The following is a 16,122-nucleotide window of genomic DNA, read 5'->3' as shown; positions in this document are numbered from 1 at the left end:
CACTGGTTTTGTCATTAGTTCACTTGTTTTGAATTCCGACTCATTCTTTGTTTAATACACATACAGGATTAGACATATTAGGTAGATTAAAGAGTCTCTGTGTGTTTGGGCTGCATTTACCAGTCTGGATTTGACTCTCTTGGGGAGTTCCTCATCCAGAGAGTAGACGTCATCTCTCTTGGCTGTTAGCTGTGACCCATCCTCGAACTCCACCTGCATTCCAAATGTAGCAAACAATACAGCCAGGACACAAATAAAGCTAAACTGAGTCATTTATAACTTGTGGTCTTAACTGTGCCAATTTATATTAAATATCACCTTTCAATCACAAAGCTCACAAAGAGCTTCATAGTAACAATAAAACTAGAATCACCGCCTAGCTGCTGTGTGCTTCTGCAGCCCATTCAAGTTACACTTACAGTTTACATTAGGATGTCACAGTGGAGTTGACCTTTGACCTTTAGGATTTAAATGTCATCAGTGTGTGAAACTGATCATAATTATTGTATGCCGTCTTTAGTTATGCCCATGTTTGTGAGGTCACAGTAACCTTGACCTTTAACCTTTAATTACCAGGTACTAGTCAGTTCATTCTTCAGTCCAAGTGGATGTATGTGCCAAATTTTAAGAAATTCTCTCAAGACATTCTTGAGAATGGATGGTTCACAGTTTTCTTTGACCACCAAAATCTAATCAGTCGATCGTTGAGTCCTGGTGAACGTTTGTGCCAAATTTGAAGAAATTCCTTAATGGCACTCTTGAAATATCATATTCACGAGAATGGCAAGTGCGTATGTATGTACATATAGCTGGACGGCCCGACAACCTGAAAACATAATGCCCCTGGCCAAAGATAGGAAAGGGGTCAGAGGGGTGAGAGGGTAAAGTCCAGGGGGGTAGAATTCACTAAACATTTTAAGGTTAAAATTCTATAAGTCTATTTAGCATTATATGCTGTATCTAACCTTTGCTCAGTTAAGCACGAGCTGAATTCAGCTAGAGACAAGTCAAAACTTTGACAGGCCATGCCACTTAGAGTGAGTGTGACGAATTTGAAATTTGGCACACTTCCACATCTCAGTGTTCTCTCCAAAAAAAAGCTCCCTGAACAATTTAGGCCACTGTGATAGATTCCTTGCTAATTTGCATAATGTGAATACATGAATATGCTTTTTTGGATTTTAACATTATCAGTGCCAAATTTGATTAAATCCTTTTGCTAATTTTGTTTTTGTAAAACTTAAATGTCCATGCTGGTAACTGTATTCTTTAGGTCACCATTGTCAGCCATTCATGCTTTTAAATACAGTGAGGTTGGTATATTACACAAAAAACATGCACAAATAAAAATAAAATCTTACCAGGTACATGTGGATGGCATGCGCTGCCACAAATTTGGCCCCGTACACCAGGCCGTCTGTCCATCGCACCTGAACCACGTCACCCTGAGGCGGCGGTCCAAGCTGGGCACAGTCTCGGCTCTAACAGACAAAAACACACTGCATTATGGACCGAAAAATTCAGTCCGATTCAGATACATTTTGTAATGTTACCTTTGTTGTATTTTACGATTGTGCCTGGCTTCATATTAGTAAATAAAAAGACTGCTAGCCACTAGGCTAATTTATGTGATGTAAAATGTCATAGGCTTGTGCTAATAACATTAGTATGTTCTGTGTGTGGGGAAAATGTGGGGAAAATGTGGCTTTTATAAGACTATTGTTTTGTCTGCGAACCTTGTGAATTATAGAGCCCAGTTTTGCACTCTTTTTCAATATTGTTGCTCTGAAGCCATGTTCTGTGTGTGTTTTAGCTGTGTTGGTTAAATCAATCAAACTCCATTACACTTCACAGAAACTCATCACAGTGGCATAGATCCCGCACTACCACCTGGCATTTTGGAGGTGTAATTGCAGAGCCTCACATAGCGAAAAGTTCAAGCAGTGCGCACATCCAAAATAATTAAGACTAGGTGCTGGACAAAGCAAAAACAGATATAAAAAAATAGATGAAGTCCACACACCAGTAAATGTTCTCATTTACATTTATCTGATTACCTCCACACGTGTGATGTTTCGGGCCATAGCCCTTTAATGCAGAGACACAGGCCATCAATAGCATAAAAAGGTCATCTGACAGGTCATGTGATACCAAGAAATCTATAGCTATCCAATACAACTGTCATGTGACAAAACAAAGACCTCAATGGTGCAAACACTCATGAAAAAACAAAAATAGTAAAAAAAAAAATGAATAAAGAAACTTTAAAAAATGCCTACCTAAAAAATCAATGTCAGTCTAAGTGGTTGCTAAATTTAAAGTATTTTCAAAGCTTTTCCTTGCCATCACACAACCTTTGCCTTTGGCACTACATTTCCAACCCACCGACACTCAGCTGTTTGAGTCAGAAAGTGCTGTTAGCAGCTGTTACACAATCCCACTGAAAAGAACTTCGCGTTAAAAACACTAAATACAGCATCTTCTTAGACTGACACTGCATTTTTTGGGTTGGTCTTTTTTTTAAAGTGGCTAAAACACATTTTGAAATCAATCCCTCTATACAGCATTGTAATGCTGAGCTGTGGGGTGCACACACCGTCTGTTTCTGCAAACCGGGAGTGCACCGACTGCCAGCTACTGTATGTAATATACTGACTATAAGTAAGTATCTCATACAGCCCCACTTCAAAAATCCTTAACTATCACTTTGGAACTTATGTACAAATCGCCATTTTATGGGTTCCAAATTCTGGATTTTGACTGGGTGTGGTTTTTGGATTTTTTTTAGTTTTCTATAAAATGACATGATACAGATGAACCAGTGAAACCTACCACGATGTCCTCAGGAAAGAGATTGTCACTGAAGGAACCATCATCAAAGTTGACCTCGTAAAATGTCTCTTTAGACAGCTGCACCACGTCACACTGGTAGTAGCGGCCATTCTTGTGCTTGCATATCACCTTCTGTCCCACAGTCAGTTCATGCATGACGGCTTTATTGCGCTGTAAGAGAACATTCAGGAAATCTCATTTTCAAGGGTTATATCGACACTGTTTCATTAGTCCCTAAACCACTAGGGCACTTTAATGGAACAGAACTGAACACTGTTTTCACTGCTGTACAGGCAGTGCAATATGTGTAAAAACTGCATTTCTGGTTAATGCATTCTTAAAGAAGTTGTTAACAGATTGTAAAAAGCTCCTTACCTCAATTTGAGTAGGGCCTTTGTGGCGACAGCAGGTTACATGGACCACAAAGGGCCATTCATCTGGCTGCATGAGGACTCCAGCAGCCTGGGCACAGGTGGGGTGGTAGGCAGTCGGACAGCGGCCATGAGAACACTGCACGCAGCAGCCAGACGCCTTCTTCATCCGCTTCTTACAGTAGTAACATTTCTGTCAGAGATTCAACAGTTTGAGTGCTGAAGCCTCTTATAATTCACATCCTGTAAGATCAAATAGCCTTCAGGATTTACGGCACAGATGGCTGGATATCCCTTAGGTTTCCAGCCTGCTCTCAAGTTAGTTCTGTGGGCTGAAGCACTACTGAGAGGACCACATTGTGGACAGAAATCTACTGCAGATGGGGCATCGCCTGCACAGAGAACCACAGCTTAATTTGCAGTGAGCTTATATTAGAGACAGACCTTTATTTTTACTCTCCACTGTTTGGATTTTCATATTTCAGTGAGAATACCTACTGATTTCTAAAGTGTCCTGTTTGAATTTACTGTTGATGAAATCCTAACACCTGCTCCTTGTTTACCTGTTGTCTTGATAAATGCAGAATGATGTCCAGAAGCACGTCACAGTGACCACTCTGCTGAATACTACAGATGGTCCAGCAGCTATGTTTTAATATAATGGTAGGGTATTGTGACTGTGCTTTAACTGCGTTTTGTCCACCTCAGCATGCTGGTGTTAGAGCATTGCTCTCCTTTACACCATCCTCAAATGTGAGCATTTTGTTCCTAAATGCAGGTGAAAATCTGTAAAAATGAGAGTGATGCAAAACAAATAAAAAAGCTGGGGCGCACCAGCATTTGTGATTCAGGGTTCTGATACCTGAATTGGCAAAATACACTAATGCCATAATCTCCAATGCTGAGGAATCCCCTCTCTCTTTCTAATCTGCAGATGTGTATAGAACATCAGCTTATCAATTTCACCACATAAATCGAGTCCATTTATAAACTGCAGCTGATATGTCAATATCATTAGTAATTGATGACAGAACAAGATGAAAGTTGTTGCGTCTGTTCTCGGCCAAAGACCCTTTGCCTTTTGCTTTTTGTATCACAGTTAAAGAAATAGTTCACCCAAAAACAATACAATTGTATACAGTACTCACCTCTCTAAGCTTTCTATGGTCGAAGAAAGTTTTCTATTGAATGGCGTTAGAGAGTGAGGCACAGGAAAAATTCAAGCATGTCATAGCAAACAGATGGTGGCTGAATAAAAGACAGCACAAAAGATTATAAAACATGCAAAACACTTCATGAAAATCTTGTGCAGAAATATCCAAGTGAAGACAGCAAAAGCACATTGAAAAATGAATGCTCACAACATGGCTCATCTGCACAACAAATTCCTTTATAGGAGGATAATCCACAAAATACTTTGTTTAACAATGGTGTAGCATAAAGCTGTTTTTTGATTTCCATGAGAACACAAATTAAGGCAAGACGCTTGGATAATACTGCACAACGATTTTTATTAAGTTTTTCGGGCATTTTATAATCTTCTCTGCTGTTTTTCATTGAGCCTCTATCTATTTGCACTGACATGCTTTTTTTTCCTTCTCCTTAATGCCATGTGGTCCCACTACACTTTTTCCGGGACCATAGAGAGCCGAGGACAGTGAGCATGATATAAAATTTAGATTGTTCTAGGATTACTAATTCCTTTAAGGTACATTAAAACTTAACATTTCCTGATCAGATGTTTCACATTAAAAGTCTTCCAGTAGCTCCAAAGGCTTAATCCTACCTGTTGCTTGCAGGCCTTCAATTACACTTAGTGAAGAAAGAAGCTATTTCTGTTTAAGGGAGAGAAATTACTTGTAGAGATGAGGTACATTATCTTAAATCTACCATGTAAACTACCAGAGAACATTTGATTTTACTCCCCCCTTCCTTTTTTTAACAAATAAAAGAAAGGGGAAATAAAATCAAAGTAAAGCAATTCACTTTTCTATGTATCATTTTGTCATCTTCTGCGATTTTGCTGTTTTTTACAACATAAATTGCATGTTTGTCATCCTGGAAGAGGTATCCCTCCTCAGTTGCTCTTCCTGAGGTTTGTAACATTTTTTTTCCTGTTATAGGGGGTTTTCGGGGGAGTTTTTTCTTAGTCGCTGTGCCGGTTTAAGGATAGTAATTTGCTGTAAAGCCATCTGAGGCAAATTGTGATATGTGATAATGGGCTTTACAAACAAAATTAAATTGAACTTAACTCACCAGTTTAAATCTCTGCAAAGGGATTCCACTTAAATCCACAGGACTTCTTTCAGTGATGTTGACAAAGCGTGCCTCCAGCACAGCTACTGCACACAGCACATGTACCCACCTGTAACACAGACAAACACACACACAAACACACACACACACACACACACACACACACACACACACACACACACACACACAAACACTGTGTTTACAACTCAAATATTGTAAACAGATGTGTGTTTCTACACCTTACATCTCCTGTAAGCATGGATTAGACATAGCTGGTTGTTAAGTTGTGTGGCATTGTGAGTGTACTGTGTTTGTTTTTCAACAACCCTCATCTTTGAAAAAAATTAACCATGATCTGACTGTTGATAGATTGAGAATAACAGCTGATTCCTGTTAAATACAACTAACATACATTCTGCTGTAATCAAGTGTTAAATCCTGCAGCGTTAGCAACATGCTGGGCCTCATGTAGTCCACAACATGATAGCAGTTACATCCAAGATTGGATGTGCACAGAAACTGAACTTCAGTAGTAGTAGTCTGATAATGACAACAATCAAGTATCTGTTTTTTTGGCATAGGCAGATATGTTAGAAAACTTGAATGGTAAATGGACTATAGTTGTATAGCGCTTTTCTAGTCTTATTGACCACTCAGCACTTTCACACTACATGTCACATTCACCCATTCACACACACTCTGCTCTGCTACTCAGAAATCACTCACACAAACTCACACTCCGATGACGCAGCATCGACAGCAATTTGGGGTTCAGTATCTTGCCCAAGGATACTTCAACATGTTGCTCGGAGGAGCTGGGGATCAAACTGCTGACCTTCCAATTAGAGGACGACCTGTTCTACCTCTGAGCCACAGCTGCCCCTTGAGTAGAGTATGATCTTCAGAAATAAAGCTGAAGATTGTCTCTGCTCTGTTCTCCACTCTGTGTGTGTGTGTGTGTGTGTGTGTGTGTGTGTGTGTGTGTGTGTGTGTGTGTGTGTGTGTGTGCGCAAACACAGGTAGCACACAGCAGAAGAGAGACTTTTGCACTGCTACACTGTGCCATTCAGTGCTGACAGAAGAAAAGAAAAAAAATCTAGAAATACTACCCTGCAGTTGTATGCCTCTGCAGAGAAGTCGAGTTGCACTTACAGTTTACATCCATGTCTATAATTAGTGTCAGATTAGTATCACCAATTCAGTGTCTGACCAAATGTCTCCCCTTCTGTTCCTGAGTTACGACAAGAACGTGTTTTTGAAGATCACCGTGACCTTGACCTTTGACCACCAGATTCTAATCAATTTGTTCAAAGTGGACATTTGTGTCAAATTTGAGGAAAATCCCTCAAGGCCCTTGAGATATTACATTCACGAGAATGAAAGGGGATAAAGAAAGGTCATAATGACTTTGACCCGTTAATTTTTTTTTCTTTCACAAGCCATATGCAAGGTAAGCATGACCTTGACCTTTGACTACCAAAATCCAAGCAGCTCATCCTTGAGTCCATTTAAACATTTCTGCCTCATTTTAGGAAATTACCCCAGGATGTTCTTACAATATTGCATTACCAGGAATGACACAGATAAGGTAACAGTGACCTTCACCTTTGACCACCAAAATCTGATCAGTTCTTCCTTGACTCTAAGTGAGCATTTGTGCAAAATTTGAAGAAATTCCCTCAAGGTGTTGAGAAGCATGCAAGGTCACAGTGACCTTGAGTTTTGACCTATGTCCACAAAAATCTGATCAGTTCATCCTTAAGTCCAAGTGCAAGTTTGTGCTAAATTTGAAAAAAGAACAAGGCTTTGTTGAGATATTACATTCACCAGAATAAGACAGATGAGATCTAAGTGAAACTGACCTTCAAAATCTAAACTGTTCATCTTTGGGTCTGCATGATAACTAGGTCTTAAGAAGAGCATACACTCGAAAAGTCTCCATGGATGTGTGCGACAGCTTAGTGATGAAACCAATTTGATAATGGTACTTTATCCTTGAACAGAATAACATCAAAGTGCAAATGTTCTAAAACAGCCAGATGCACTTTTCCTTCCCTGATGACTATGGAATAACTTACTTATTATTGTTGGCTTTCTGCAAGGCTCCACCTCTCAGCGAACACAAACAGCAATTCTGCAAAAAAAACATGCCATTAATAAACCGTCCACAAAAATAACAAAGACCACAATCTTTAATTACTGGAGCTTTAAGGAGTTTTAACTACAAGCATGCTTTATCAAAACCAATAGCCATTTCATGTTTATGAGGGTCAAGCAGTTATGTATGTGATTTATGGCTCTATTATATAGTAAATGGTGCTCATTGCACCAGTATAGTGGTTTTCTAGTCGTTGGACCACTCAAAGCACTTTCACACTATAGGTCACATTCACACACTGATGGTCGAGGCTATCATACAAGGTGCCATCTGCTACTTTTAACCATTCCTACACATTCACACACTGATGGAACAGCCGTCGGGAGTGTTTTGGGGTTTCAGTGTCGTGCCAAAGGATACTTGGCATGTGACTGGAGGAGCTTGGAAACAAACCACCCACCTTCCAATTAGACAGCCTGCTTTACCTCTAAGCCACAGCCAATGTTTATATCCATCTGCAGTGCAACACAATACAGCCACTGTGTCTTGGCTGTAAACTTATAGACACTTTTTTCATCACAAAACAGTTGAAAGTTTGGTTACTTTTTTTCCAAGTTAGAAAGTGTAAATGAGATTATCTGCAAATTATAAACATCAAAGTCAACCCTCAGAAAGAACTACTTTAAGCTGAAGACACTGCACCACCAAGAGGACGTGGATTAAACAATAACATGCACCATGCAGAGTAAATCTACCCTGGAATGTTCACTGACCTCATTCATGGCGTTGGCCTTGCAACGCGCACATTTCCACTCCTTGCTCAGACTGGCTGGATCCACACCATAACAGCCTGGAATATACCAACACAGAGAGACAGTCTGACACACTGGTGTAATAGCTGAGGGACGCATTGTCATGTCATTGTGAGGGTCTGTTAGCATGTGCTGCCACCCGCAGACAAAGTTTAGTCAGTGCTGTTTGAAGTGGTTGTATTATGCCAAGAATCTGCCATAGAATGTTGCTTTCTAATTCTATAGGAAGACATTCCTGTGCTTATGACATGATAAATTTGGGGATGACAATTATGAAAATGAGACACATAAGGTTGAGAGGATTCATGTAAAAACAGTTTGATCATGTGCACACAGGCTGTGTTATATATATGCAGCAAATATGTGTGTGTACTGACTGGTGTGAACCCGGATGCTGCACTGAGAGCAGCTGATGAGGAGGCTGGTTCCATCTTCCTCTAGGTGAGGTGTGACGGGCTGCTCCTCACATTCGGAGTCCTCCTCTGTGGTGGTGGTGAAACACATCTCTGGGATCAGAGGTTTGGTCCGCATCCGTCCACTGGCCACAATGACAGGACTGTCCACACTGTTCGCACATTCAGTCTGACAGCAGGCACAGTGCACACAAACATGGAACTTACAACACTGTGTAACAGTCAGATCTGCAACTTCTCTCCATCAACAGCTACTGCTTCACAGGACAGATATGTTTGTGCTATAAATGTTACACTCAAACCTTCATTGACTGAATTACAGTTTAATTTGCTTACATTCCACCAAATCCAGGGTATTATCCCCTATAATCTCTACTGGTACCTCTCTCCATAGAGTCTGAGACAAAATCTAATGCACTTAAATACTTTTGACCTGATATTACAACTCTGTAAACTAGGGATTGACAGATTATCAACCTGGCCAATCATTGGATGGATATTTGGTATTTTGCCATTTATCTGTATTAAATAATTAAAAAGTGCAAAGAAAGTGTCAGCATGGGAGGAAATTTTACTTTGTAAAACCTTAGGGAGGTCTCTAGGTAGTTTATTATATTTTAATTTCTAAATATCAACAGAAAGATTTCCATTTTTATTGTAAATGTATTAGTTTATCAGTCTCATTAACTACTAATAATCTGTATTGGCACAGAAAAACTAATATCGGTCAAACCATACTGTTACATTACATACATTACTGAAGATCCAAGATCTGCAGCACTGTACTGGCACTATTGTGTCTAATATGTACACAAATAATGATGAAAAACATATTATAGAAAATGTCACAATAATGTCAACCACAGTCATAAATGTGTGAAGTTTTTTAAACATTATAAAGGAGACCATCAGTTGTCATGGACAAAAAAAAGTATTTGTGTGCACAAGTGGATAAATCATGCTTTGAATGAATAATTTGTCCTTATTACGAGAATATGATGTTAAACAATATTTAACATTGAGTGTGAAAATTTAAACTTGATCTTGGAGACAACAGCTAACAATCTGAGCTCAAGGTCCACTTCATAACTATCTTACTGTCAGAACGAAGCGGTTATGAAAATAATCTCTAGAATCTGCGCCCTACTGTGGATGTAGAGATGTATATTTTTGAGTAGCAAGGCAACTGCTGAGCCTGTTGATCAGCACCATTCATTACATTTCCATGCACAGTTAAGTGGAGCTCTGGTTATAGCTCATTAGACCATGTAATTGGACTTCTGTCCTTGTCCCAGTATACAAGCACCGGGGGAGAATCCATTTATTGTTAATGTCCGACTCCTCCACAGCAGGTTCAGTAAGTTGCTATTGGACCTTCTTCTGGTTGACCTACGTACAATTTAGTACAATTTTAGTGTTAACGTGTATTTTAAAGTCCAGTTTCAGTCGGCCTAACACAAAAATGTGACTTTTCTAATGTCATGTAAACATACTGAATGATAGTGAATTCTGGATCCTTAACTATAGACTTGTTTGCACACTAAAATATTATGTATATGATTTGGATTGTGATATTAAAGAAAAGATAATAATGTTAAACAAAACATGATGCTGTGATATTGTCACACAAAGCACAGACACATACATTTTTTAAGGGAGCAGAGAAGACATTGCAACTTTTAAATTTTTAAAAATATTTTAAATCAAAAACAACACTCTTCTAAAAGTGTTTATTAACATAACTTAAGTTGTACTGTCTGCATCAAATTCAGTTATTTCAAAGCTCACCAGTTGCTCAAGATGATTATTCAAAATCTTTATTCCAAATTAAAGTCTAACGTTAATGATGATTTTAAAAAAGGATAACAAAAAAAAAGAAGCACTAGTTATTTATGTGAATGACTGACTTTTTTTTCTCTCCATGACATCATCTGGTCTCCATAGTGTAGGTCTCCATGTTGGTATAGCTCAGCAGATGACTGGGAAGAATGACTGCACTTTACCTGGAAGTACGTGTGGAACAGGATGCAGATGGAGCAGTATGGAGATTTAGATCCCATGCGCTGGTTGTAATCCCTCTCTTTCTTCAGGTTGGGAGGTCTGCTCTGCCACAGGTGAGTCAGAGGTTTAGCCCAGCTCTCCCCTTCCAGACCGCCCTCTTCTAATATGGGGGCCTCCCCTGGAGCCTCTGAGAGACAAAAAAACATACAGTAACAGCGACGTAAGCACAGACATTCAGATGAAATAACAACTGGTGGCAGGATATTCACTAAAAAGACCTAAAGCTAATTAATAGGGGTCCCATCTCAAAGTCCAATATTCAATTCATCATTTCGACACCCCTCAGTTGACTGAGTCCCCTTTTTTGTTTCTTGGTCAGTGTGGAGTGTACATCTGGGGTTTCGGTGCCCTGATTTAGCTGCAAAGTGAGTCCTCCTTGCTTTCATGCTGCACTCTGGTGCAGACAGTCTGTGGATCCAGACACAGGGTGAATGTGAGTGAGGCAGAAGCAGCTTCCCGGAGAGGGAAGAGACTTTGCTCAGCCAGGTCTGAGATAACATTATCTCCTGCCTTTTGCTTAGAGTTGGTGAATTTACATCTTACAACAACTCAATAACTTTCAGTCTCTGGGGTTTATTTATATTTAGTGTCACCTAAAAAAATGATGTTGCACATTTCCTAACCCTTGTTGTTGTTAGTATACATTAGCTCAGAGAGCTAACTTAGCTTGTTTACTAGAAACCCCAATTCCAATGAAGTTGGGAAGTTGTGTAAAACAGAACACAGAACAGAATGCGATTTGCAAATACTTTTCTACCCATATTCAATTGAATACACTACAAAGACAAGATATTTAACGTTCAAACTGATTTTTGGTTTTTTTTTTGCAAATATTCACTCATTTTGAATTTGATGCCTACAACATGTTCCAAAAAAAGCTGGGACAGGGGCATGTTTACCACTGTGTTACATCACTTTTCATTTTAGCAACACTCAATAAGTGTTTGAGAACTGAGGGCACTAATTGTTGAAGCTTTGTAGGTGGAATTCTTTCCCATTCTTGCTTGATGTACGACTTCAGTTGCTCACCAGTCCGGGGGCACCATTGTTGTATTTTGCACTTCATAATGCGCCACACATTTTCAATGGGAAACAGGTCTGCACTGCAGGCAGGCCAGTCTAGTACCCCATACTCTTTTACTACGAAGCCACGCTGTTGTAACACGTGCAGAATGTGGCTTCGCACTGTCTTCCTGTCTCTTAAGCAGAGATGTCCCTGAAAAAGACGATGGCAGCATATGGTCCTTTTCCTCTTTGGCCTGGAGGACATGACAGCCATGATTTACAAAGACAATTTGAAAATTGGTCTCGTCAGACCACAGCACACTTTTCCACTCTGCGTCAGTCCATCTCAGATGAGCTCGGGCCCAGAGAAGGTACTATCCTTTTCAAAATAATGTCGGTTTTTAATGCAGTGCCGCTTGAGGGACTGAGGTCAGGGGCATTCAGTGTTGGTTTTCGGCCTTGCTGCTTATTTGCAGAGATTTCTCCAGATTCTCTGAATCTTTTGATGATATTGTGGACAGTAGATGATGAAACCCCTTAATTCCTTGCAATTGTATGTTGAGAAACATTGTTCTTAAACTGCTGGACTATTTGCTCACGCAGTTGTTCACAAAGTGGTGAACTTCGCCCCATCCTTGCTTGTGAACGACTGAGCCTTTCCGGGATGCTCCTTTCATACCCAATCATGACACTCACATGTTTCCAATTAACCTGTTCACCTGTGGAATGTTCCAAACAGGTGTTTTTTTGAGCATTCCTCAGCTTTCCCAAGCTTTTGTTGCCCCTGTCCGAGCTTCTTTGGAACATGTTGCAGACATCAAATTCAATATTTACAAAAAAAACCAATAACGTTTATCAGTTTGAACATTAAATATCTTGTCTTTGTAGTGTATTCAATTGAATATAGGTTGAAAAGAATTTGCAAGTCATTGTATTCTGTTTTACCTTACGTTTTACACAACGTCCCAACTTCATTGGAATTGGGGTTTGTATATTACGTGACCGTTGCTTATCTTGAGCATCCTGCAGAGCCCCATTTGAACTCTTGAACTCTATGAATAAAAACCAACAAATAGTAGAATATTCATACCAAACAGCCAAATCTGATTCAGCTACATAATTCTGAGTCAGTACAGCCCTACTAATTAAACCTTAAGCCCAAATCTATAAATTGGAAATTCATCCAATATTATATTATAAAGTGCAATGACAAATCATCCTATTTAAAAGGACAGTTCACCCTAAAATTTAAGATACATATTTTTCCTCTTACCTGTAGTGCTATTTATCGATCTAGATGATTTTGTTGTGAGCTGGCTAGTGTTGAAGATACTTTATCGGCCATAGAGATGTCTGCCCTCTGTCCATTTTAATGGAACTAGATGGCATTCAGTTTGTGGTGCTCAAAGCACCAAAAATTACAACTGAAAGATTCAACAGCAATGTCTCTTTCCAGAAATCATGACCTGGTTACTCAGATTAACCACAGACCTTGTTGTGAGCGGTTTCATGCTGGAATTATTTTCTTTCTACGAAACTCCACCCTTTAACAGTATCACTGAGCAGAGGGAAGTGTGAATCTCCTGCTAGCTCATCTAGCACTACTTAGCTAGCTAACGTTACAACTCAGCTGAGGAGGTCGCCATTATAGTATCCAAAAAAGCCGCGGCAGTGGTTAACATCTGAAAATGAGTTGTTAATCTTGCATTGACTGTAAAATGGCTCATTTCTGTTCTTAAACATGTTAAGTATAGTAGTCTCTTCTGAGGTCATTGACTTTTTACTTGGTTTTTTTTTGTTTTGTTTTTTTAAGTGATCTTATTGCATTGTGAATATGTTGTGTATGGTACTTCTATGTGTCTTTTATATCTTTTGTATGCATTGCCTTGCTCTTATCTGGACCATTGAGTCTGTAATAAAGTTTATTATTATTATTATTAATGATCGTTGGATAAGGTTAGCTGTGTGATGCTGACAGTTAGCCCTGTACTGTGTAGAGAGAGAGGCTAAGTGAATCAATACACTTCACAAAGCTCCACAATGAAATGAGATTGTACATGCTTTAAACAGTCAAATTTGTGACAAAGTGGAAGTGACTGAATAAAAATTGCAAGGTAACGCAGAATCAATGAGGATTTGCGTTGATTGTTGCCATAGCTGCACTGCAAAATCCTGAAAGGATCGCATTATATTGAAGACAGAGCAGACATCTCTACAGATGATACCTCCAACACTCGACAACTCACGGCGAAACAATCTATATTTATCAAAAAGGAACTTCAGGTCAGAGGAAAAACAACGATTTCTGATTTTGGGTTAAATTGTCCCTTTTAAGTTGTTGCAGTTGTTGTGACAAACCTTCATCACTCATCCCATCCTTTATAAGTGGGTGGTGGCCTGGCAGCTGCCCCAGATCATTCTCCTGCTCTCCATCTAAAGCCATCTCCTCTGCAACCTGCTGGAGAGACACACCTGCTGTTAGTGCAAGCAGCAACCCAGTCTCTTTAAATGTATTCTTGTGTTCTTACAGGCTGAAAACTTGTACCACATAGGTAATTCATCACAGTAAATATTCATCATCTTTAGTTTGTCTTGTTTCTGTACTATCTCAGTGCAGCAAGGACTGTTAATGAACTCTGATGTGTCCTTTTTTTAATTTAGAGTAGGCTGCTAAGAGAAAAATAGAACAAATCCACACCTGCTTGCCTGTTTCCTTTTTAGATTTGATGGCTCATCAGTGCAGTACTTCTGACTGACATCTAACTAACATGTGAGCATTCTTGAAAGCCACACCAAGCTTACATGAAGGGCAGTGAGTTGATTTCTGGCATCAAGAAAAAATCACTCCCCCCGCCTCCAACTAGATGAGAATGTTGCAGCTCGGCTTCTCAATGTTTTTACCAGATGACATTGATCACATTACCCGATCCGGCATCCTTCCACTGGCTCCCTGTTTGTTTTAGAAGTGTTTTTAGATTCTACTGATCACTTTTACACTTGATCTGGGTCTGGCCCCAAGCTACATATCAGAAATTTAGATCCCAAAGTCAAGGCTAAAATCTTAAGGTTGCTGCTGTGGCTTTGCCATCAGGGCACCTCGGCTTTGGAACTCGACTTGAGGAGATAAGGCTGCAGAATCAGTGACTTCTTTTAAATCACTTCTTAAAACCAATTTTTATAGACTTGCTTTTAATTTGTCTTTTAACTCATTTTATTCTGTCTTGATCCAGCTTATTATCATAATTCATTCTTGTCTGGCCTGAGTTCAGAGTATATAGTAAAGTGTGTGCACTCACTGCTTTGCTAACATGTCTGCTGTCTTTCTCAGTCTTATTGTCACTGCCCTCACTCCTCTTCTCCTCCTTGGGCGGGGCCTCTCCATCTCCATAGTCTCCTTTGGCATAGCTGTGAACGTGTAGGACATCTGTGGGGCTCAGCGTCCTCTGAAACAGTTTGTGTGGCGGGCTGTAGCTGCTGCCCAGCCGAGGCTCGTCACTGCCGCCAGCCTCCTCAGAGGACAGAGCCACCACCTGGCTCTCAGAGGGCTCTGGAGGACACACATCTGAAACACCATTTTTCTCTTTTTTTGGCGTGCTTTGTCTGCTACCAGTTTTCTTGGTGCTGGCTTTGGACTGGGATTTAGTTTGTGGCTTGGTGTCTTTCTCCTTCTTAGGCTCTATCTTGAATTTCACTGTGTCTGAAAGAATGATACAATAATAAACATCAAGGTTGTTGTTATTGTTTGACTTTCCAACCACTGTTGAAAGTAGTAGGACGGTGAGCTTACGTCACAGCCCTCCGTTAAACTACTGAGAGGTCAGGGTATTAGCTTTCTTAGGGTTTGAATATCACTTTCTTCTGGTAGATTGAAATGATTTCTTCACTAACAAAACCCAGACGGTGAATAAAGATCTTTGCAAACCGTATGGTACCTTTATCTGGCTTGACAGGGACTTGAGTTGGAGACTCCTTGTGTGACAACTTGGCCTTCTTTGGCTCAACCTCTTCAGTCTCCTTCATGGTCACCTCAGGTTTGATGTCTTCAGAGGCTTCAATAACTTCAAGCTGACGCTTCGTCCCAGTCTGAGGCTTTGGACTGATGCATGAAAGACATTAGTTAAAACATCTCCAACAGGACTCAAAAAGTTTCCCACAGACAGCAAAGCAGCAAGTCTGAATGAAGTTCATACACAAAGGAATCTTAAACACGGAATCTTCAAAGTGAAATGTCTGTTGACAGTGACCCCAAATCTTTAAACTGAACATATTTTTAC

The 16,122-nt window shown here is 39.8% G+C and overlaps 1 protein-coding gene across 6 annotated transcripts in view; it reads right to left on the bottom strand.

Moving 5' to 3' along the window:
* Nucleotides 1-16,122, bottom strand: part of kdm4aa (lysine (K)-specific demethylase 4A, genome duplicate a) — a 28,075-nt gene that overhangs the window by 4,279 nt on the left and 7,674 nt on the right. For 5 of the 6 annotated variants that reach the window (XM_042512729.2, XM_042512722.2, XM_042512737.2 and 2 more), the window contains exons 10-21: nucleotides 15,781-15,944; nucleotides 15,145-15,545; nucleotides 14,207-14,306; nucleotides 10,786-10,970; nucleotides 8,747-8,951; nucleotides 8,331-8,407; nucleotides 7,538-7,593; nucleotides 5,460-5,568; nucleotides 3,208-3,396; nucleotides 2,833-3,003; nucleotides 1,362-1,481; nucleotides 121-213 (exon numbers count right to left, since the gene is read on the bottom strand). In XM_042512729.2, coding sequence (XP_042368663.2) covers nucleotides 121-213; nucleotides 1,362-1,481; nucleotides 2,833-3,003; nucleotides 3,208-3,396; nucleotides 5,460-5,568; nucleotides 7,538-7,593; nucleotides 8,331-8,407; nucleotides 8,747-8,951; nucleotides 10,786-10,970; nucleotides 14,207-14,306; nucleotides 15,145-15,545; nucleotides 15,781-15,944 — 1,870 coding nt within the window. The remainder of the gene's footprint in view (nucleotides 1-120; nucleotides 214-1,361; nucleotides 1,482-2,832; nucleotides 3,004-3,207; nucleotides 3,397-5,459; nucleotides 5,569-7,537; nucleotides 7,594-8,330; nucleotides 8,408-8,746; nucleotides 8,952-10,785; nucleotides 10,971-14,206; nucleotides 14,307-15,144; nucleotides 15,546-15,780; nucleotides 15,945-16,122) is intronic. The other variant, XM_042512751.2, reaches the window with a different exon arrangement.

Source organism: Plectropomus leopardus, chromosome 5, assembly GCF_026936395.1.
Source record: "Plectropomus leopardus strain MGB_pleo_1.0 chromosome 5, ASM2693639v1, whole genome shotgun sequence".
Taxonomy (NCBI): Eukaryota; Metazoa; Chordata; class Actinopteri; order Perciformes; family Serranidae; genus Plectropomus; species Plectropomus leopardus.
Note: the sequence above shows the minus strand (reverse complement) of the source record. Positions and strands in the feature narration are given on the sequence as shown.